A 23,397-nucleotide genomic window follows, 5' to 3' on the forward strand; every position below is an offset into this window, starting at 1 on the left:
CATTGCTCATTAAAAAAAAAAAAAAAAAAAAAAAAAAGGGGGTCCCTCCAAATTAAATTACCAGGCCCTTCAGGTCTGGAATGGATATTAAGGGGAACCCCGCCGTAAAAACCCCCCCAAAAAATGGCGTGGGGTCCCCCCAAATATCCATACCAGGCCCTTCAGGTCTGGTGTGGATTTTAAGGGGAACTCCACCCCAAATTGAAAAAAAAAATGGCGTGGAGTCCCCCTAAAAATCCACACCAGACCCTTATCCGAGCACGTTGACCTGGCCGGCCGCAGAAAAGAGGGGGGGACAGAGTGCGGCCCCCCCCTCTCCTGAACCGCACCAGGCCACATGCCCTCAACATGGGGAGGATGTCCCCATGTTGATGGGGACAAGGGCCTCATCCCCACAACCCTTGCCCGGTGGTTCAACATCAGTAATGGGACGAGGCAGGGGTGCCCCCTATCCCCCCCTATTTAGCGCAACGTATTTGTTTTGTTTTTGATCTTGTATTGTGTGTATATCACAATTTTTGTTGCAGCTTATTTATTTACACATATTTATATTTGTTGTTTATTTAGTTAGTCTAGCGCAGTATCACATTTTCTCTTGCCCGGTGGTTGTGGGGGTCTGCGGGCGGGGGGCTTATCAGAATCTGGAAGACCCCTTTAACAAAGGGGACCCCCAGATCCTGCCCCCCCCCTATGTGAAATGGTAATGGGGTACATTGTACCTCTACCATTTCACCCCAAAAAAAATGTCAAAGTGTTAAAAATGACAGTAGCCGGTTTTTGACAAATCTTTTAATAAAATCTTCTTTTCTTCTTTCCTTCGGGTTTCTTCCGCTGCTTCTTTCTTGGGTCTTCTCGTCCACATCTTGCCCGACGTGTTCTTCTATCTTCTCTGTCCGTCCTTCAGCCTTCTGGTCCCGCATCTTGCCCGTTGTCTTGTCCTGTCTTCTTCTCCGTCCGTCCGCCAGCCTCCTCGTCCGCATCTTGTGTCTTCTCCGGACCCAGCGTTTGAATTTGATTTGGCCGCCGTGTTCCCGCTCCTGGGACCCGCCCCCTCTGACGCCACAAGTAAACTCATATGAAAGTCCGTGTGTGGCATATGTGCGTCAGAGGGGGGCGGGGTCACATGAGTGTGACACGGCGGGAACTTCTTCTCCGGGCGGCGCGATTGAAATTGAATTCCCCCGCTGTGTGACGCTCTGTGACCCCGCCCCCCTCTGACGCACATGACCTTCTAAGGAGTTTACTTGTGGCGTCAGAGGGGGGCGGGTCCCAGGAGCGGGAACACGGCGGCCAAATCAAATTCAAACGCTGGGTCCGGGGACGAGAAGGCTGGCGGACCGAGAAGAAGCACGGAGAAGACACAAGATGCGGACGAGGAGGCTGGCGGACGGACGGAGAAGAAGACAGGACAAGACAACGGGCAAGATGCGGGACCAGAAGGCTGAAGGACGGACGGAGAAGATAGAAGAACACGTCGGGCAAGATGTGGACGAGAAGACCCAAGAAAGAAGCAGCGGAAGAAACCCGAAGGAAAGAAGAAAAGAAGATTTTATTAAAAGATTTGTCAAAAACCGGCTACTGTCATTTTTAACACTTTGACATTTTTTTTGGGGTGAAATGGTAGAGGTACAATGTACCCCATTACCATTTCACATAGGGGGGGGGCCAGGATCTGGGGGTCCCCTTTGTTAAAGGGGTCTTCCAGATTCTGATAAGCCCCCCGCCCGCAGACCCCCACAACCACCGGGCAAGGGTTGTGGGGATGAGGCCCTTGTCCCCATCAACATGGGGACATCCTCCCCATGTTGAGGGCATGTGGCCTGGTGCGGTTCAGGAGAGGGGGGGGGGCGCACTCTGTCCCCCCCTCTTTTCTGCGGCCGGCCAGGTCAACGTGCTCGGATAAGGGTCTGGTGTGGATTTTTAGGGGGACTCCACGCCATTTTTTTTTTCAATTTGGGGTGGAGTTCCCCTTAAAATCCACACCAGACCTGAAGGGCCTGGAATGGATATTTGCCGGGAACCGCACGTCTTTTTTTTTTTTGTTTTTTACGGCGGGGTTCCCCTTAATATCCATTCCAGACCTGAAGGGCCTGGTAATTTAATTTGGGGGAACCCCTACACATTTTTTTTGTTTGTTTTATGAATGAATCCCTTTAGAATTGTCAGAGCCGACAATTCATTATAGCCGCGTGTGAATTTTTAAATGACTTTTTTCCTTCTGAATGTCATTTTGTGCAGGGGGAGTTCTAAGTGCGGGAAAAATGCGCTATTTCACATGCTGACATTACACCCCCCCTAGGTACGAAATTTAAAGGAATATTTCACTTTTATTGTTTCACTTTAAGAATTATTAATTTCACTGCTCCCGAAAAAACGTCCGTTTTAAAAAATAAAAAAAGCATTGATACATGTTCCCTGGGACAGGACTGAGGTCCCCAAACACTTTTTAGGACAAAACTTGCAGATTAGCCTTTAAAATGAACACTTTTGATTTCTCCCATAGACTTCTATAGGGAGTTCTGCGAGGCTTTACATATTACTTTCAATGCGCCGGCTGCTACGCTGGTTCATGCGCCCAATTAAGGCTTCACCCGGCACACTAATTAAGGCATGAACCAGCGCAGCGCACAGAGCATAGTAAATCAGGCCCACTGTCTGCATATGGCATTACCAATAATGCAGGCAATTCGTAAAGTGCCCAGCCTGTTTAACTTTTTTAAATATCTATATATCCCTTACCACAAGAAAAAAAACAAGAAAAAAAAAACAGGAAAAGTAGATCACCCCCAAACAAAACAAACAAACAAACAAAAAGACACAATCCCAAGATATATATAAAAAAAAGTTCTCTCTTTTTCTTTTTTTTTCATCCCTGCTCCCTCCTCCCTCTCCCCCTTCACTCCCTCTCACCCTAATAATCCCACCTCCCTTCCCAACCACATCCCACATAAACTACCACCCCACTATATCATTGCTTAAATCTGTCAAAAGATCCGTACCAAAAGATTAGAACAGTACCAAACATGCAATTATATGCAATTCTATGTGATTAATGTGCAATAAAGCAAACACAAAAATAAGTTTCATACAAAAAATTGCATTGAAATTGTTATAATTTTTTTCTCACAAATAGAGCTTTCTTTTGGTGGTATTTGATCACCTCAGTGGTTTTTATTTTTTGTAAAACATTTTTTAAAAAGACAGATTTATTTTTTATTTTTTTATATATTTTTATATTTTGTTCTAAAATTTTGCAAACAGGAAATTTTTATTTTCGTGTCCCATTGACTTTAATAGGGTGTGCATGTTTGCACAATTTTTTTGACTATTCGCATGGTCATCTCATGCGAATCTGCATCTCACTGCAGATCCATAGATATCTGGTCATGCTTGTTTTACAGGATACCAACACCCAGTATCCAGACAGACAACATTGCTGTGTAAACCCATGTTAGAACATCAGAGAAGTTTCCTTTACATCCAATTACTTTTGTGAGAAGGATTGATTGTGCTCTTGACCAATTATACATTCCTCATGATGGTGAATGGGAGTAACTTGTTTAAATACATGGAGGCCAGATACCTGTAGAGAGCAATCACAGAAAGAGGGAGATATTAAGAAGTGTTCACCTCCTAGGGTTGGTAATATACAGTAAGATATATTGTTGGCTGTCTGAAATATATTTGTTTTCTGCTGCATATTATAAAATGCTGGTTCTTGCTATGTTGATGGAATTTATTGCATTTTGATGGCTTTATCATGCAGAACACCAACAGCCCAGCAACAAAGAACAATAGCTATTTTGTTGGAAGTACGTTTTTCATTGATGTATGCTGATGAGGCTGCACTGATGGGCACCGATAGGCTGCACCTATGGGCACAGATAAGCTGCAATGATGGGCACCGATAAGACGGCACTGGTGTGCACTGAGAGGTGACACTCAGAGGTGGCACTGAAGGGCATTGATAGGTGGCACTGGTGGGCACTGAGAAGTGACACTGATAGGTAACAGTGATGGGCCCTGACGGCCTCCCTGCAATTCAGATAATAGGGATGTTCTTCTTTCTATTTTTTCACAATTATTGCTTTTTGCACAATGACTTCACTTTAACCACTTGAGATCCGCGCTATAGCTGAATGACGGCTACAGCGCGGATCTCAAGTGGTTAAAGTGCAGTCATTGTGCAAAAAGCAATAATTGTGAAAAAAAAAAGAACATCCCTATTATCTTTTAGGAATGCCTTACTATTACCTGCTAATGACTGAAGGAATATACAGTGCATCCGGAAAGTATTCACAGCGTTTCACTTTTTCCACATTTTGTTATGGTACAGCCTTATTTCAAAAGGGATTAAATTCATTATTTTCCTCAAAATTCTACAAACAATTCCCCTAATGATAACATGAAAGAAGTGTTTTTGCAATCTTTGCAATTTTTTTTACAAATAGAAAACGAAAAATATCACATGTACATAAGTACAGTATATAGAGCCTTTGCAATGACACTCAAAATTGAGCTCAGGTGGATCCTGTTTCCACTGATCATCCTTGAGATTTTTCTACAACTTGATTGGAGTCTACCTGTGGTAAATTCAATCAATTGGACATGATTTGGAAGGCACACACCTGTCTATATAAGTTCCCACAGTTAACAGTGCATGTTAGAGCACAAACCAAGCCATGAAGTCCAATGAATTGTCTATATGCTCATCTGTGCTTGTTCATTAAAGTGCATTGGGTTCACCCCCGCCTGTCCATACCAGACCCAAAGGGTATAGATTTTAAGGGAAACTACACACCCAATTTTTTTTAAACAGTGTGGGGACCCCCCAAAATCCATACTGGGCCCTTTGGGTTTGGCATAAATTTTAAGGGGAACTTCATACCAAAATGTAAAAAAAAATTGGTGTGGGATCCCCCCAAAATCCATACCAGACCCTTATCCAAGCAAGCAGCCTGGCAGGCCAGGATGGGGGGGGGGGACAAGCAAGGGCCCCCTCCTGAACCATATGAGGCCGCTTGCCCTCAAAATGGGGAGAGTGCTTTGGGGTTCCGCCAAAGCACCTTGTTGATGGGGACAAGAGCCTCATCCCCACAACCCTGGCCCGGTGGTTGTGGGGGTCTGCGGATGGGGGTCTTATCGGAATTTGGAAGCCCCCTTTAATAAGGGGGCCCCCAGATTCAGCCCCCCTATGTGAATGGGTATGGGGTACTTTGTACCCCTACCCATTCACCAAAAAAGTGTCAAAAAAAAAAAAACACAATACACAGTTTTTGACAATTACTTTATTAAAAAATAAAAGATCCATCCATCTTCAATCACGCCACCCGACGGACCTGAACAATGTACCCCATACCCATTCACATGGGGGGGCAGGTACCCGGGGGCCCCCTTATTAAAGGGGGCTTCCAGGATCCGATAAGCCCCCCGACTGGAAAGACCCCTACAACCAATGACCAGGGTTGTGGGGACAAGGCCCTTGTCCCCATAAACATGGGGACAAGGTGCTTTGGGGGGGACCCCAAAGCACCCTCCCCATGTTGAGGGCAAATAGCCTGGTATGGTTCAGGAGGGGGGGCACTCGCTCGTCCCCCCCCATCCTGGCCTGCCTGGTATGGATTTTGGGAGGACCCAATGCTGTTTTTTTTTTTTTTTCATTTTGGCGTGGATTTTCCCTTTAATATTCATACCAGACCCGAAGGGCCTGGTATGGACTGGGGGAGGGAACCCACACCGATTTTTTTCATTGATTTTTGTCTATATTGCTGGGATCCGGCAATACATTACAGCCGCAAGCAATTTCAAATGACATTTTTTCCTTTAGAAATTTAATTTTTAATTTAAGACAGATGCACCACTTTACAGGCAGAATAAGGGGACCCCCCAGGCACGATATTTAAAGGAATATATATATATTTTTAATTGTTTCACTTTAAGCATTATCAAAATTACTGGTCCTGAAAAAAACTATAATTTTAAAAACTTTTTTTTTGCATTGATACATGTCCCCTGGGGCAGTACCTGGGTCCCCGTACACGTTTTATGCCAATAACTTGCATGTAAGCCTTTACAATTACAATTTAATTAAAATTTACAATTTAATTTTTCATGTTCGTGTCCCATTGACTTTAATAGGGTGTGCATGTTCGCACAAATTATTTGTCTATTCGCATGTTCTGGTGCGAACTGAGTCTGGTCATCTCACTACAGATACATACATATCTGGTTATTCTTGTTTTACAGGATACCAACACCCAGTATCTATTGCTGTGTAAACCCATGTTAGAACATCAGAGAAGTTTCCGTTACATCCAATCACTTTTGTGAGAAAGGTACCATTGTGCTCTGGACCAATTATACATTCCTCATGATGGTGAATGGGAGTAACTTGTTTAAAGACATGGAGGCCAGATACCTGTAGAGAGCAATCACAGAAAGAGGGAGATATTAAGAAGTGTTCACCTCCTAGGATTGGTAATATACAGTAAGATATATTGTTGGCTGGTTGAAATATATTTGTTTTCTGCTGCATATTATGACATGCTGGTTCTTGCAATGTTGATGGAATTTATTGCATTTTGGTGGCTTTATCATACAGAACACCATCAGCCCAGCAACAAAGAACAATAGCTATTTTGTTGGAAGTACATCTTGTGCTATCTGAGGGGCTTCTTTATCATCAAACAACCACCTTGGGAGCAAAGCTGAGGCCCTCTTTGCATGAAACACCATCTCTTCCATGCCTGTCTTCTCTTTTACAGTTTGTGGCATTCTTCATTAATTGGGCTTGTGACTCCGATAGAATGAATAGCTTTGACTTTAGCTTCCTTGAGGAAGGATTCACTGCCCGGGACATCCTGGAACAGAAAATCAATGAAGTTTCCTTGTCTGTAAGTATCTCAAGTAATGTTTTATAGAGGCTTGGTTGCAGATGTAATGACTGTTGAAATGTCTAACCTTAGTAAATTTCTTGCATTTTTCCAGGATGACAAGGAGGCTTTTTATGTAGCTGATCTTGGTGACATTGTAAAGAAACATATCCGGTGGCTTAAAGCACTTCCACGTGTAACTCCATTTTATGCTGTTAAATGTAACGACGGCAAAGCCATTGTGAAGACAATAGCCAATTTGGGGGCAGGATTTGATTGTGCCAGCAAGGTGTGTAATAGAACACGAGCCAAGAGAAAAATCTATCTACAGTTTTCTTTTATAAATGCCATATGTGTTCTAATGTTTCCATTTTTCCTCAGGCTGAAATTCAACTTATCCAGAACATTGGTGTCCAACCAGAGAGAATCATTTATGCCAACCCATGTAAACAAATTTCAGAGATAAAATACGCAGCAAGCTGTGGTGTTGAGAAGATGACATTTGATAGCGAAGGGGAACTAATGAAAGTGGCCAAGAATCACCCCAATGCCAAGTAAGGAACTAAATGATATAAATGCTTAAAAAAAACATTTTATATATACCTGTAAGATATAAATACAAATAAATGACAGCATAATCTAGGGAAAACCTAAAGTTTTGTCTTTAGCATATGAAATGTTTAGAACCCATGCAACTACGTATTGGCCTAGATTCACGTAGGGCCGCTTTACGTTGTGCGGGCGTAGCGTATCTTATTTACGCTACGCCGCCGCAACTTAGAGAGGCAAGTGCTGTATTCACAAAGCGCTTGCGTCCTAATTTACGGCGGCGTAGCGTAAATGGGCCGGCGTAAGCGCGCGTATTTCAAAGTAGGCAGGTCGTGGGCGTGTTGAATTTAAATGAGGCTTGACCCCATGTAGATGCATGGCCGAACGAACGGCGCATGCGCGCGCATGCTCAGTATCACGTCGTATTTACGCCCAAAGATACGCCGGCTCAATGCCTGTGATGTAAACGTAACCTACGCACAGCTCCATTCAAGTACGACTTACGTAAACGACGTAAAAAGATACACTTGTTCCGACGTCCATACCTTGCATGGGCTGCGCCACCTAGAGACCAGCTTTAACTTTACGCCGGCGTATGTCTTACGTAAACGGCGTAACTAATTGTGATGGGCATACGTACGTTCGTGAATCGGCGTATCTTGCTCATTTACATATTCGACGCGGAAATCAACGGAAGCGCCACCTAGCGGCCAGCGTAAATATTGCACCCCAAGATACGACGACGTAGGAGACTTACGCCGCTCGTATCTTGGCCAAATCTATGCGTAACTGATTGTATGAATCAGGCGCATAGATACGACGGCGGCCATTCGGACTTACGACGGCGTATCTGGAGATACGCCGTCTTAAGTCTTTAAGAATCTGGCCCATTGTGTTTAGAGAGATTTACCTTAAAGTATTAAAGGGGTTGTAAAGGTTCGTCTTTTATTTTCTAAATAGGTTCCTTTAAGCTACTGCATTGTTGGTTCACTTACCTTTTCCTTCAATTCCCCTTCTAAATGTTATTTTTCTTTGTTTGAATTTCTCACTTCCTGTTTCTCCTCAGTAAGCTTTCATCCATCATCCTAGCGGTGGAAACTCATTTAGAACAGCTTACTGAGGAGGAACAGGAAGTGAGAAATTCAGACAAAGAAAAAAAACATTTAGAAGGGAAATTGAAGGAAAAGGTAAGTGAACCAACAATGCACTAGCTTAAAGGAACCTATTTAGAAAATAAAAAAACGAGCCTTTATAACCCATTAAAGTTCCCTTTTTAACAGAAAAATGAATGAAAATGTGAACTAACACCTTACATTCTCCACACCCCTCAGTCCCCGCTGCACTTACCTTTGTGGGTGATTATTTGTCAGTGCCCACACAGCCTGTATAGTTGTTTGGGGATATGAAATCCCCCACTCTTCCTTCCCCTAGGGATTGCAGGATGGATTAGAGTTATTCTAATTGGTCAGTGCTGGAACGTTAACGCTTTGACCAATTGGAGTTGGTCTTGTCTGTCCCAGAAACCATACTGAATGAGGGGAAGAAGAGGGGGGATTTCAAATCCTCGGACTGCTACACCAGCTGTGTGGACAGTGACAGCTAATCACCCACAAAGGTAAGTGCAACAGGAACCAGGGCTGTGGAGGGTGTAGGATGTTGTTCACCTTTCATTTTTTTTTCTAAAAAGGTGAACTTACACTTTAACTCCTGTCCTGTGTAGACCATCTGGAAGTGAGAGGATATCTGATGTAATTAACCTCTTAGACAGCTGTCACCAGAACACACTTCCCTGCCCTGTCCAAAATGACAATCATGTTTGCTTTATAGCGCTGTACGATTCTGGCCAAAATGAGAATCACAATTTTTTTGCTTAGAATAAAGATCACGATTCTCGCGGCGTAAAATCCTTCACATTATCCAAAAAAATTGGGCTAACTTTACTGGTTAGTTTTTTTTTTTAAATTAATTAAAGTGTAATTTTCCCCAAAAAAATTGCATTTGAAAGACTGCTGCGCAAATACAGTGTAAGATAAAATATTGCAACAACCACCATTTTATTCTCTAGGGTCTCTACTAAAATATATAATATGTTTGGAAGTTCTAAGTATTTTCTGACAAAAAAATAAAATTATTTTAGCTTGAAACCAACAAATGTCAGAAAAAGTGTTGGGCCCGGATTCACGTACATCGGCGCATATTTATGCCGGCGTAGCGTATCTCTTTTACGCTACGTCGGCGCAGCGCACAGAGGCAAGCACTGGATTCACAAAGCACTCGCTTTGTGAATCTGGGCCTTAGTGTTTATGTGACTAAACGTTCCTAATTTACACACCAAAGTCTTCGGCCCCTTTTTACACTGCCGGACTGTTCAGGTCTGCCTGTCAGTTTTTTCGGCGGACCTGAACGGCCGCTCCATTCTTCTCTATGGAGCATCGGATGTCAGCAGTGACATGTCCGCCGACATCCGATCCGATCTGCTAAAATCAGACGGATGCCGATACTTCGCCATCTGTCCATGGCGGATCGGGTGAGATCTGATGAAAACATACATGCTGTCCGTTTTCGTTCGATCTTCCCATAGGAGACAACGGCGCTGGACAAGCCCCTCCCCGCTCAGTGAGCAGAGAGGGACCTGTCATCCGCCGGCTCAGCAGAGATCCACGGAAAGATCTCCCGCTAAGCTGGCGGACCGCTGCAAGCGGATCCGCCCCGTGTGGAAGGGGCCTTCCTTTGAACTAAAGGACAAATCGTTACAATGTTTATACTTGCTTCCACTGCTAAATAATGTTGTGATACTTGGCAGGCTGCCCATTTTTTTTTTCTTTTGAGGCCTGTCGGCTTCAGCAGAGCAGAGAGACTTCTCTGCATAGAAAGAATCAGGAAATACTTTGTCAAGATCGCAAAGGGGGAAAAAAAATCGCGATAACGATTCTTTTTTTTTTTTTTTTTTTCTTACTTCAGACTTCAACCTCATAGAGTATGCGTTTATACGCTCATGTTCCGTTTGCCAGCCCTTAGCGTCTCTAATCAGGTTTCGCATCATTAGTGTGGTTTTTTCTTAGATTTCTTTTTTCTTGCCGTATATATATATATATATATATTTTTTTTTTTTTTTTTATAATTTTGTTAGTAATCTCAACAAAAAAGATTTTTCGATTCCTTCGCCTTATCCCAATTCCTCCCTTCCCTCCCTCTCCCACCCCCCCTCCCTCTATCTCACCATAAACAATCCCAAGTACCTCCTGATGCCTTCAAATCTGTTTTTAATTTGTCTTTAGGTCTCAACTCTGAGTTTTTCAACATAACTCCACGATTTCTTAAAGGCCCTCCAGTTATCCCATTTCTTATCCTGGGCTATATTATTACCTTCCACCCCTTCTCTCAGTTCTTCCATTTTATAGGTCTCTTCCACTGAGTCTATCCATTCCCAAATTGAGGGACATTCCTCCTCCTGCCATTTTCTCGGTATTGTCCTTTTAGCAGCATTTAATAGATGTGGGACAAGGGTTTTCTTATATTTTTTAATTTCATCCTCTCCCCCATGGAACAATACTACCCAGGGGTCCAACTTAATTTTGCTTTTTGTAATCTCTTCTATGCACCCCAGAATTTTTTTCCAGAATTCCTCTACTTTAGGGCATTTCCACCACAGATGAGCCATGGTACCAGGGGACCCACATCCCCTCCAACACTCTCCCGTTTGACCATCGTCAAACTTGGATAGTTTGTCCGGGGTCATGTACCATCCAGTCAGACATTTATAGCTCATCTCGGCTGTACGGCTATCTACTGCCGAGGAGTGGGCCAGTGTCAGCATTTTTTCTATTGTGGTCCTATCTCTTTTAGATCCAAGTTCCCTCTCCCATTTTTTGACGAAAGGAGGGACCATCCGCTCGTCCACTTTTAACAGGATCTTATATAGTTTTGAAATAGTTCCCTTGACCTTTTCCGATGTACATAGTTTTTCTAAATCGGATAATTGCTCCCCTGACCTCAATGGGTGCGGCAATTTTTGTATAAAGTGGGCTAGCTGGTGGTATCTCCACTCGTCAATTTTCAAAAAACAATTTTTTCCCCTTAATTCTTGCAGTGTTGCAATGTGCCCGTCTTTTATTACGTCCCTTAATTGGGTCGTGTCTTTTTTTATCCAATTTCCTCCAATCTGTGATTTGCCCGGTGCAAAGTAATCATTGTTTTTTAGTGCCAATAGTGGTGAATTCAATTCCTTTTCTATTTTTTTATACATAGTGTCCCAAATTTTTAGTGCATTTTAAGTTATCTCATGTGTATTCTCATCAAGTGTCCTATATTGGGGTGGGTTCCATATAATCTTGTCCCGGCGTGCCTTTGACATTTCATTTTCAATGTTCACCCACCTCTTTTCCTTGCTGACTCTAGCCCACTCCACCACCCTAGACAATACCACCGCCTCGTAATATGTTTTAATGTCTGGTACTGCTAGTCCCCCCTTAATTTTGGGTTGTCTTAGGGTCTGGAAGGCTATTCTGTGTTTCTTGTTTCTCCATATGAAGTTCATAATCTGTTTTTTAAGAGCTGTGAAGAGTATTCCAGGCAAACTTATGGGTATCATCTGGAACTTATAGGTAATCTTTGGTAAGATTACCATTTTACAATAATTTATTCGTCCTATCCAGGATATTGGTCTGTTTTTTATCCTCCCTATTTCTTCCCTAATTTCATTTAGCAGGGGAATAAAGTTTTTAACATACATTTTTTTATTTGATTTTACAAGAAAAATACCAAGGTACTTGAGTGCTTTTACCCAGGAGAAGCGGTATTTCAGTTTTAACTCTCTTTTGTCCCGTCCGTTAACATTAATACTCAAAATCTCGGTTTTGGCCACATTGATTTTAAAGTTTGATATTTCTCCATATCGTGTGCATAGTTCTAATAATTTAGGGATTGAGGTTCTAGGGTCCGACAGATAGAAGAGAACGTCATCTGCAAATGCAGAGAGTTTGTGTTCGTCCTCTCCTATTTTGACTCCTCTTATGTCGGAGCACTTGCGTATCCTGGCCAATAGGGGCTCCAAAGAGAGTACAAACAGGAGTGGGGACAGGGGACATCCCTGCCTAGTTCCGTTTTTCATTATCAGTTCTTGGGATAGGCTACCATTTATTTTTATTTTTGCCCTTGGTTCCTGATAGAGAGTTGTTATCCACTCCCTCATCCTTTGTCCAAACCCCATTTCCTCCAGGGTACTTAACATGAACCCCCAGTCTACTCTGTCAAATGCCTTTTCCGCATCTATCGACAAGAGCAGACTGGGGGCCCTGGTCATTTTCATTTTTTGCATTATCAATAATGTTCTGACTCCATTGTCCCTCCCCTCTCTTCCCTGGATGAATCCTGTCTGGTCTGGGTGTACCATCTTTGCCATTTCTTGTTTTACTCTCTCGGCCAAGACCTTTGCAAACAGTTTTACGTCTGTGTTTAGCAGAGATATTGGTCGATATCCTGAGCAATCTCCTTTATCCTTACCCTCCTTGGGAATGACTGTTATAGTGGCCTCTGAGGCCTCCCGGCTCAGTTTAAAGTCTTTGCCCAATCCATTAAAATATTGGCATATTTTTGGTAGAAGGATCTCCCTACACTTTTTGTAATACAAAATGGTGAAGCCGTCGGGCCCCGGGCTTTTGCCTGATGCTGTACCGGCTAATGCGATATTTATCTCTTTTTCCGATATTGGTCTATCCATAACTGATGCCTCGCTTCTACTTATTTTTGGTAGTCCTGCTTCCCTCAAGAAATTTACAGTTTTATTTATTTTTTCTCCCTCCAGCCCATTCTTTTGTTCTACCGAGTAGAGTCTCTCATAATATTGCCTGAAGGTCTCCGCAATATCTTTTGTTGTATGCATCGTCTCTCCTTTTTCGTTCTTGATTTTTTCTATATAGTTTTTTTATTTCTTTTTCTGCACCATTCTTGCTAAATGTTTGTTAGTTTTATTCCCCCACATATATCTTTCCCTGGCAATTGAGTTAAATTCCTTTCGGGTTTCTTGGTCCATAACATCTTTCAGTTCGTTGCGTTTATTGATCAGTTTTAGGTACAGATCACATTTTTTCCCTGTTTTTTTATGTTCCTGTTCTAAGTGGAGGATCTCTTCTATTAATTCTTCTTTTTTCCTATTTTTTTCTCTTTTTTTCCTTGCTTCTTCCGAGATCAAGGTTCCTCTTATCACAGCCTTATGGGCATCCCATAGTATTGTCCCCGAAACTTCCTCCATCTCGTTTAACGTAAAATACTCTTCCAGCTCTTTTTTAACCCTTGTTAAACTGGTCTCATCTATCAACAAATTTTCGTCTAATCTCCAGTTTTGTTCAGGTCTCTGATTTCCTGAGATGTCTATTATGACACTTACTGGTGCATGATCGGAAATCGTCATGATTTCTATTTTTGTCTCTACCACAATATCTAAGGTCCTGTGATCCACCAATATATGGTCGATCCTTGAGTAAGTCCCATGGACCGGGGAGAAAAATGTATAATCCCGTTGGTCAGGGTTGAAGACTCTCCAAGCATCGATCAATTGGCTCCTAAATAGGGCGTCCCTGAGTTTTCTTAACTGTACACCCCGATCCCTCAATGTTTGGGTTGTCTTATCTATATTTGGATTTAAGCATAAGTTAAAATCCCCTCCCATGATTACTCTTCCTCTCCTAAAGTCTGTTAATTTCCCTAGTATTCCCAGAAGGAATTTTATCGGTAGATCATTTGGGGCATAGACATTTACTAGAGTACATTCTAGTCCTTCCAATTTTCCTCTCAGAAAAAGGAATCTCCCCTCTGGGTCTGTCAGTCTATCGGTTAATTCAAACCGTACCCTTTTTGAGATTCCAATAGCTATCCCTCTAGCTCTTTTGGAGATCGTATCCCCATAGTACCAAGTGGGAAAGTCTGGGGCGTATAATCTAATATTCGAACCTAGTGTGATATGAGTTTCCTGTAAGAAGGAGATGTCTGCTTTATATCTCTTCAATTCCTTGAGCACCTTATGTCTCTTAGTTGGGCTATTGAGACCTTTCACATTATAAGATATACATTTGATTTGTGGCATCTTTGGTCTTTCCCTTTTTTCTGATTATTTTGGTGAGATAGATCCCCTCCTCCCCCTTCCCTCCCTCCCTCCCTTCCCCGCCCCCTCTCCCCCCTCCCCTCCCACCTCCTCCCCACTCTCCCCCCCTCCCCCCTCCCTCCCCTTTTGGCCAATTATTGGCCTCTGAACCATCTTCCATATCTGGTCCAGTTTCCTCTAGGTGGGGTCCCGGGATTGCCTCCCCTCCGCTCTAATCCTAGAGCGGGGGAGAGGGGGGATGGATAAATCCCCCATCTTGCCGAACATCACCACAGAGAGTAAGGCTGGAAAAAGACAGATTTTCTGGAAATTAGCTCCTTGTGAATTAATTCCTCTTTCTCCTCCCCCATCTCCAGTTCCTCTATTCCCATCCTGGTAAATCGGGGATCTGAATATCCAATTTTTTACAGAATTCTTCTAGGTCCTCCGGGAATCTAAGTGTTGCCGATCTTCCGTCTTTTGTACCAATTAGACTTGCCGGGTGCCCCCAAGTGTATTTAATGTTTAGATCTATCATCTGCTTTAGAAGGGGTTTCAGTGCTCGTCGCCTTGCCAAGGTCTCAACCGATAGGTCCGAGAATATCTGTAGCTCTATCCCATCGAGGACTATCGGGGGTTGACCCCTCAGTTTTTTCCATACTATTTCTTTGTCCTCATAGAGCCGGAACCTGATTATAACGTCTCTTGTTCGCTCTAAGCTGGCTCTTTGTGGGTTTCCTACTCTATGGACCCTTTCAATCCTGACGGGATCTTCTATTGGTTTTTCCAGGAGGGGATTAAATATCCTCCGCATTATTTTCCTGAGGTCTTCTCCCCTTTCCTCTGGAATTGACCTTATCCTCAGGTTTTGTCTACGGCTTCTATTTTCTTGGTCTTCTATTTTGTAGAGGATAAGTCTCTGTTGTCTTTGTGTCTGGTCAATTTGGTCTTTTATTACTTTTACTTCTTGTTCTGCCGTCTTTGTTCGTTCTTCTATTGTTTCAATTCTGGATATAAAGTGTCCCAGGTCCATACGTAGGTTCTGTATTTCCCCTTTAATTTCCTCCTTGATCGCCTTTTCCATCCTTCGCAGCATCTCTGCGATTTCTCCGTTTAATGGGGGCTGCATATCTGGTTGATTCCCACTACCTTCAGGCCCATGCTCTGTACTACTTTCTTCTCTTGACTCTATTGATGTGTCACTGATATTTCTTCCCTGGGGTTTCTTGTTTACAGACTTTTGATCTTTGTTAGATTGTTGTTGCTTTGTTCCTCCCTGGGCCCCTTGTGTTTGTGGGCTTGCTCCTTTGGTCATGAAAGGTCTAATAGAACTTGTTGTTGTTGATATATTACTCGGAGTTGTCGGGGGTCCCCCCCTTGTCGACCTGCTCGTCATTCTGCTCATGTTATTCGCCCTTTTCCTGATTCTTTTCCCCAGTTTGACCTTCTGCTACCTCCTTTCCTATCCCCCCAGTCCCCTCACTGTTTCCACCAAGTCCCCCCCTTCCTTCCAGATGGCGAGGGGAAAATACTAGGTGAGATACCTGTTCCCTTTTTAAACACTTCCTGGTTTTCAAGGTTTTCGAAATGTCCCTCAGGTACTATGGATAAGGTACTTTAGGTACTGATATAATAAGGGTTAAACCAAGTGAAAATTTTACCCCCCACCCTGAGGGAGGCAGGGCGAGACGTTGTTGTATGTATAGTTGTCTACTTCAACCTAGGAGATTTGGGGGGGTCCTCTGGGTATTTGGTATCTTGTCCTATATCAAGTTTCTGCCAGTCCCTGTACAGACCCTGGGCCGCACCTCCAGCTACGGTTTTCCCGGGGCCCTCTAGACGTTACTTCAGCCTGGCTTCTGCCGGTCCCACTTCCCGGGAAATAATTCCAAGCAAGTAAGGGATTGTGGGGAGAAATCCGAGCTTAACTCCTGAAAATATGAATTTATACCGATATCCAAATTTTACCGTCCCTTCATGTGATCCAGACCAGTTCAAACTTTCCTACCGCGTAATCTACCTCACCCCTCCGTTTACTGCTCTTTAACTGCTGCAGGACCCGGTCCAGCCAAATATAATGTAAGACCGCCGGGAAAGAGGGGGAGGGGGGCTTCGTTAGGTCCCCCTATCTGAACCATATGAGTACCATTTGAGGTGCTTCTGTATGCAGAGGGGGGGTATCTCTTTAAGAAGAGAACTACAAGTAATATAATAATATAAGTCCCCTTTGACCAGTTTTGTGATATACCTTAGGTAAGACAGTCTCTCTTGATAAGGTAACGGGTAACGGGTAGCGGGTTATTTATTGTCGCTTGTCATTGGTACAGGGGGCATTTTGTGCAGATATTGCTTCTCCTGATGATTTAATGGCAGCAATGCAACTCACTTTTTTTTTTTTTTTTTTTTTTTTTTTAATTTAGTTGCTTTTTACCGCCTTGCCCCCCTAGGTACTTGGTTCTCTTCCCTTAAGAGACCTTTACGTTCGCACCGTACCCCAATGCACCAAGTCTATTAAACAATGCAGACCCGTTTGCTCATTTAAGAGATTGTCAGTTAGTGTTTTATGGTTGGATTTTATCATATCCTGAGAACACCTTAGCACCTTAGCAGTATCTTAGCATGTCTTTACTTCCATATGAATAAACAGCAGCCAATTTTACTTGAGTAAGACCAGACCTTTAACTACTTTTTACAGCGTTAACATCATTTTCACCACCTCCTTGTCATCTCCCTCTGGAGATATTTTATACTTTGCCTCCACGTATCTCACTTCCTCTGAGTGCTTTTGGGGAGGGCAAGAAGAGGAGAAAGAAAAAAACTAAAAAGGTAAGAGCCAACCTTATCTCCTGTGATGGTGGGTGTGTGGGTGTAAATTACCGTCCTTCCATTCGATCAAAGCCGATACAGACCTCCAGCTGCATGCACTCTTCCCTCCTCTCCCGTCCGTCTCCAGGTCTTTAACTGCTGTGAGCTCCGGAGCGGTCATACAGCGCGTTGTGATAGGCGCTGTGCCGGTCCATGCAGCGATCCGTCTCCCCCGATTCACCGCAGTGCTGCTTGAGAGGTTGCCTCCGGAAGGCGGTGTGCAGTGTGTGGCATACGGCTGGGGGCTGTCGTCACCATTCTCCTCTAGCGTGGTCCGTCCTCATCCCCGGCAATCTCCCTGCTGTTTACTCCCCCCACCTGAGAGCGCGCCGCCTCCTCACGTGCTCGTGCACGCCATCCTAGCGTGTGGCCCCCGTGATTTCTGCGATAACGATTCTTAACGATTAATCGTGCAGCTCTATTGCTTTCTAATGATTTTTATTACATTTTGCAGTAGTTGCTTTGGGAATGTCAATGTATATACTTATTTGGCATAGGCCTGATCTCCTGTGGTATGCTAGAGCTGTTATGTTGGCAAATGGCTGGAGAAATACTAATAAATTCTAGAAGAATTTATGTTGTACCATAACAAGTCAATTTTATTTTATTTGGCTCAAAAGCTTAACAGTAGGATGTTTAACAGGTTTTCTGTGGCTATAATGGAAGAAGAAAAGTTCTCTGCCTTTTTGTTTTTCAGGCTTGTTTTGCGTATAGCAACAGATGACTCCAAGGCTGTATGTCAGCTCAGTATGAAGTTTGGTGCCACTCTTAAAACAAGCAGGTTGCTTCTGGAGCGTGCTAAAGAATTGAACATTGATGTCATTGGCGTAAGGTATGGATATTTTAGAACGTCCCTCTTTAAATTTAACAACACACAGATAAAAAAAACTTAAGCTGTTAATATAAAATGTTAAGGTCTGATAATACTTTAGGACATTTTATGGAGAAGGAAGGAGGAAGGAATGAATATATTTGCTCATGGTGTAATAGTTGAAAGCTCTCAGGAGTGATGGTGCGTAATAATTTACATGTAGTCTAAATCACAATCTGTTTGATGAATAGCTAATAGCTTTTTTTACACTGTATCAGATGTTGTACAGATTGGTCTGGAGTATTATGAATTCAAATTCTTATGACGGGGGTACTGAATTAAAATTTACAGTGGTCCGGTCAGTATATTTTTCTTCCTGCAGGTGTCCAGATCCTATTTTTGTTCTATAACTCAGATCCTTCACATCACAGTCCCTCCCCCCCTTTACATGACAGCCCCCTCTGCATCAGTGTCTTCAGTACCTCTTTCACATCACAGCCCCCACTTGCAACCACAGACCCCCCTCACATCACAGCAGAGCACCGTCACGCCCTCCTTTACATCACATCCCCTTTTACATCGGTGCCCACAGCCCCCTCTTTCACATCACAGACCCCCCTCCTCACTTAACAGCCCCCCCCTTTACATCACTGACTCACATCACAGCCCTCCTTCACACATCACAATTCCTCTTGCAATCACAACTTCCACTCCTCTTATCATAGATTCCCTCTCTCACATCACAGACTCCCCCAAACACATCCCCCTTACTATGACAGCACCCCATTAAAGGGGTTGTAAAGGTACAAAAAGATACAGAAGGTCTACACGTAGAGCGGGAGCTGCCCAATCTTTAAAACTAACAAGTGGGTTAAGGGTTGCTAGGAAGCTAGTCGCTCCTAGCAACCAATCACTCACTTGTTAGCAAGAAGAGTTGGGCAGCTTCCACCCTCAGTGCAGACCTTCCATATTTCTCACCATCTGTCCTGCTGCAAGTTTAATACCAGCAGCGGTGACAGCGGATAGGCAAGTACATACAGAAGAGGAGTCCACCCTGCTGTGCCTTTCACCCTGTGCCCTGTTTTTTGTTTAAGGTAGGACTGTGTAGGCAAAGAGCTGTAACTGCACTGGGGACTGTGATTTAAAGGGGTTGTAAAAAAGGTAAAAAAAAATTCCCCTAAATAGCTTCCTTTACCTTAGTGCAGTCCTCCTTCACTTACCTCATCCTTCGATTTTGCTTATAAATGTCTTTATTTCTTCTGAGAAATCCTCACTTCCTGTTCTTCTGTCTGTAACTCCACACAGTTTTGCAAGGCTTTCTCCCTGGTGTGGAGTGTCATGCTCGCCCCCTCCCTTGGACTACAGGAGAGTCAGGTTTCTGTCTATGTTGCAGATAGTGAAAGGAGCTGAATGTTAGTGGGCGTCGTGACTCTCCTGTAGTTCAAGGGAGGGGCGAGCACGACACTCCACACCAGTGAGAAAGCCTCGCATTACTGTGTGGAGTTACAGGCAGAACAGGAAGTGAGGATTTCTCAGAAGAAATCTTCACTTCCTGTTCTGCCTGTAACTCCACCTTTTTTACAACCCCTTTAAACCACAGTCCCCAGTGCAGTTACAGGTCTTCCCCTACACAGTCCTACCTTAAATAAAAAACAGGGCACAGGGTGGAAGGCACAGCAGGGTGGACTCCTCTTCTGTATGTACTTGCCTACCTGCTGTCGCTGCTGCTGGTATTAAACTTGCAGCAGGGCAGATGGTGAGAAATATGGAAGGTCTGCACTGAGGGTGGAAGCTGCCCAACTCTTCTTGCTTCCTAGCAACCATTAACCCACGTGTTAGTTTTAAAGATTGGGCAGCTCCCGCTCTACGTGTAGACCTTCTGTATCTTCCCCCCTTTTCCCTGCTGCGGGTTTAACAGCAGCAGCGGCAGGCAGGTAAGGATACACAGGAAAGAAGTCCACTATGGCTGCTAAGTGGTACAGCAGCGGCCCTGACAGGACTGACACTCGCTCCGCTACTGGACCACGATCCACCATTTAGCAGCACCTGTCTTATGATATCCCTTTTCTTTATTTAGCTTCCATGTTGGCAGTGGCAGCAGAGATCCACAAACATTTGTACAAGCTATATCTGATGCTCGCTGTGTCTTTGATATGGGAGCTGAACTTGGCTTCAACATGCACTTACTTGACATTGGTGGCGGCTTCCCTGGATCCAATAATTTCATGCTTAAGTTTGAAGAGGTAAAAATGTTCTTTATTGTGATAGTTAGCTAGGGGCAACATGGACTGATATTATTATTAATGACAGCTAAATGGCTAAGTATATGTTTGGAACTTAGAAACTTCTAGCAGATTACAGGCTTTACTAAAGTAATTAAGGGAAACTGAGAAATCCTTCAAGGGGTGGGACGATAGCGGCACTGGTAGATTAAAGTCGAAGAGGTAGTAAGAAAATATCTAATTTTGTTACAATCTGTACAAATACAAAACATCAAGTGAAAATGGTGTATGACAACCATGAAAATTGGAAAGATTAGATACAGACACTAACCCGTTTTGGGACCCCTTCTTCAGAGGTGTCTTCAATATACAATACATACAACTTTCCAATTTTTTGAGTGATAAATCATATTGTGAAGCTTAAAAACATGCATCAGCGGGATTCATCATACCACCTGGCTTCATTAACAAACAACTGCCTCAGGACTATCTTCAGTTTGGACTATGTCGGTGCAGTGATTTTCTGCACTATACAGTGGTCCCACTGATCCAAGTTCCCATTTGGGGTTACATCCATCTTCTATCATCACACAGTCCCCGTCTCTTCAAACCGCATCCTAGGGGAATTTCTGTGGGCCTGTTCCGAGTGTTCACACCGGGCTGGGTGTCAGGGAATAACCAACGCATGGCCCGCTGATGCATGTTCTTAAGCTTCACAATATGATTTATCACTCAAAAAATTGGAAAGTTGTATGTATTGTATACTGAAGACACCTCTGAAGAAGGAGTCCCAAAATGCGTTAGGGTCTGTATCTAATCTTTCCAATATTCATGTATGGTTGTCTCACACCATTTTCACTTGATGTTTTGTATATGTACAGATTGTTTTAAAATGATATATTTTTATAATTCTTACTACCTCTTTGACTTTAATCTACCAGTGCCGCTCTACATATGCTAAAGTAATTAAAGTCTACATAGATATGAACCATCTTCTTATTTTGTTCCATATATGTTGTAATTCTGTGGTCTGCGCTATTACCTAACCTCATATGTGCAAAAGGGAGAACTATGTAGTCATTCATCTGAATACTTGGGGACTATGAGTTTAGTAACATTACGGTGTGTCCTTATTAAACTAAAAACATAAGCACATTGGGAAAACATAAAGTACAAAAGTTTGGTGCGCAAACTGCTAAACCACAGGATTTCATCTTTTATGTTTGTGATTTGGGATTAAGGTCATACATTTGGTGTAATTGGAAATATAATGCACTCCAATTTTAGGAAAGTGAGCTGGAGTGATCAGTCTATTTTGTGCCATCAAGTAGACTGCTTCCTACCTCCCTGCTTAGCTTAAATGGGAGTTCTAGCCTTTTAGTGTTTATTAAAAGTCAGCAGCTACAAAAAGTGTAGCTGCTGACTTTTAATAAACAGACACTTACCTGCTCCGCGGTGCAGCCACCTGGAGCTCTGCTCCCCCCCCCCCTCTCCGGCCGGCGCCTCCATGCATAGTGTGGGCACCTGGCCGTGACAGCTTTCAGCTTCACGGCCGGGCACTCACTGCGCATGCGCGAGTCGCGCTGCTCTCTATGAATGGACATGGGATCTCCTGGGACCTGTCACGTGTCCCTGGAGATCGCCTAAGGTCACAAGTCGCCAAGACGGTCCCTGGGCGGAAGGAGGAAGTGAGACGGGAAGTCCCACTCCTACCGAAGCCCCCCCCCCCCCCAAAAAAAATTACATGTCAAATGTGGCATGTAAGGGGGTGAGGAGTGCTTAAAGCGGAAGTTCCACTTTTGGGTGGAACTCCGCTTTAAGATTGTAATAAACAAAGAATATTTTGTCTTGATGGACCTTAAAGTTGCAACCTTCTATAATATGTAAAATGACGATTAAGTTGTTTATGTATGCGCAATGGTTGCTCTTTTGATCTGTATGGCACCATCTTATGCCTATTCCTCTAGTCTACCTAGAATGCTCCTTCTCCTGCCAGCAGGATGAGGACATCAACTTTCCCAGTGGGCCAGATTCATGTACAATGGTGCAGATTGGTCCAGCGCGGAGCGGCAGTTAGGTGATTCAAGAAACTTTTTTTGTCTACGATGCCCCAGCGGGGCGGATTTTAGACGGCGTAAGGCGGGGTAAGGCCAAATGGGAGTCACCCTATGCTAATTAAGTGCCGACCGTGGCGCAGGGGTCACGCCGGGGCGCATCTTAGACCGCACATGCTCAGTGACATCCAGGGGTAAATGCCCCAATCTGCACATGCTCAGAACTGCGCCCTGGCGTGACCCCTGAGCTACGCCGGCCCACTACCAACGCCCAGTCCATAAATCAGCCCAGACTTCCGCCCTGCAGGTGCAAATGTACTGAAGCTTTTTTTTTTCCAAGCTAGGTTGTTTGCATTGTGGTGGGGCAGTTATGGCTGATGAGGAATCCTCAGGTGGGCGGATGACCAATTTCAGCCCAGAGGAGAGGGCTGTAATTATTGAGGGCCTCTCCCAACATGGGGACCGCCTCTATGGGCCACAGAGTGGCTGCCCCTGGCATGTTGGCACACAGATGTGTTGTCCAGCAAGTGTTGTTGCTCAGCTCGTTTGTAACGCTGCTGCTTTAGCTGCTCTCCAGCAGTTTGGTGCAAAGTTACCCCTGCTTTTATGAGGTGTAACTTGGCGCTGGAAATTTCAGCTCCGCGCATCGGGAGTAGCCTGCGCCGGTCAAGCTTAAGTTGATGAATCGGCCCAAAAACCTAATTTGCATATTTAAAACACAAAAACCATGGCCGCGCCAGATCCGACCAGCGTAAATCTGCGCCAACGCCGCGCCGGCGTGGAAAGGTTACACCGAGGCGATGAAGTCTATTTGGAGGCGTAATCTGGTTCTCTGGGTACAGCGCAGCGATCCGCCGGCGCAAATCTGCACTTACGCCGCGCATCTACCAAAAAAACGGTGTAAGTGTTTCATGAATCTGGCCCCCGTGTGTCTAATTTAAAATAT

General features: G+C 43.9%; 2 protein-coding genes across 2 annotated transcripts; both read left to right on the forward strand.

Annotated features, from left to right (window-relative positions):
- The first annotated feature begins 6,438 nt into the window (after positions 1–6,438).
- On the forward strand, positions 6,439–7,430 carry LOC120935631 (ornithine decarboxylase 1-like). Its single transcript, XM_040347683.1, has 4 exons — positions 6,439–6,477; positions 6,765–6,893; positions 6,988–7,161; positions 7,254–7,430. Exons 2-4 carry the CDS (start codon positions 6,807–6,809, stop codon positions 7,428–7,430), a joined length of 438 nt encoding a protein of 145 aa, XP_040203617.1. The 5' UTR covers positions 6,439–6,477; positions 6,765–6,806.
- An 8,656-nt stretch (positions 7,431–16,086) lies between these two features.
- Positions 16,087–20,451, forward strand: LOC120935632 (ornithine decarboxylase 1-like). Its single transcript, XM_040347684.1, has 3 exons — positions 16,087–16,097; positions 18,062–18,196; positions 20,253–20,451. The coding sequence occupies exons 1-3, from the start codon at positions 16,087–16,089 to the stop codon at positions 20,449–20,451; spliced, it is 345 nt and encodes a 114-aa protein (XP_040203618.1).
- The last annotated feature ends 2,946 nt before the right edge of the window (positions 20,452–23,397 follow it).

Source organism: Rana temporaria, chromosome 4 (assembly GCF_905171775.1).
Source record: "Rana temporaria chromosome 4, aRanTem1.1, whole genome shotgun sequence".
Classification (NCBI taxonomy): Eukaryota; Metazoa; Chordata; class Amphibia; order Anura; family Ranidae; genus Rana; species Rana temporaria.

Excerpts from the sequence above, each read along its gene's own strand:
- LOC120935631 (XM_040347683.1), top strand. The coding sequence starts at position 6,807 with ATGAATAGCTTTGACTTTAGCTTCCTTGAGGAAGGATTCACTGCCCGG. Across the intron at positions 6,894-6,987 it reads TCAATGAAGTTTCCTTGTCT|GATGACAAGGAGGCTTTTTA; the intron begins GTAAGTATCTCA and ends GCATTTTTCCAG. Across the intron at positions 7,162-7,253 it reads GATTTGATTGTGCCAGCAAG|GCTGAAATTCAACTTATCCA; the intron begins GTGTGTAATAGA and ends ATTTTTCCTCAG.
- LOC120935632 (XM_040347684.1), top strand. Across the intron at positions 18,197-20,252 it reads ATTGATGTCATTGGCGTAAG|CTTCCATGTTGGCAGTGGCA; the intron begins GTATGGATATTT and ends TTCTTTATTTAG.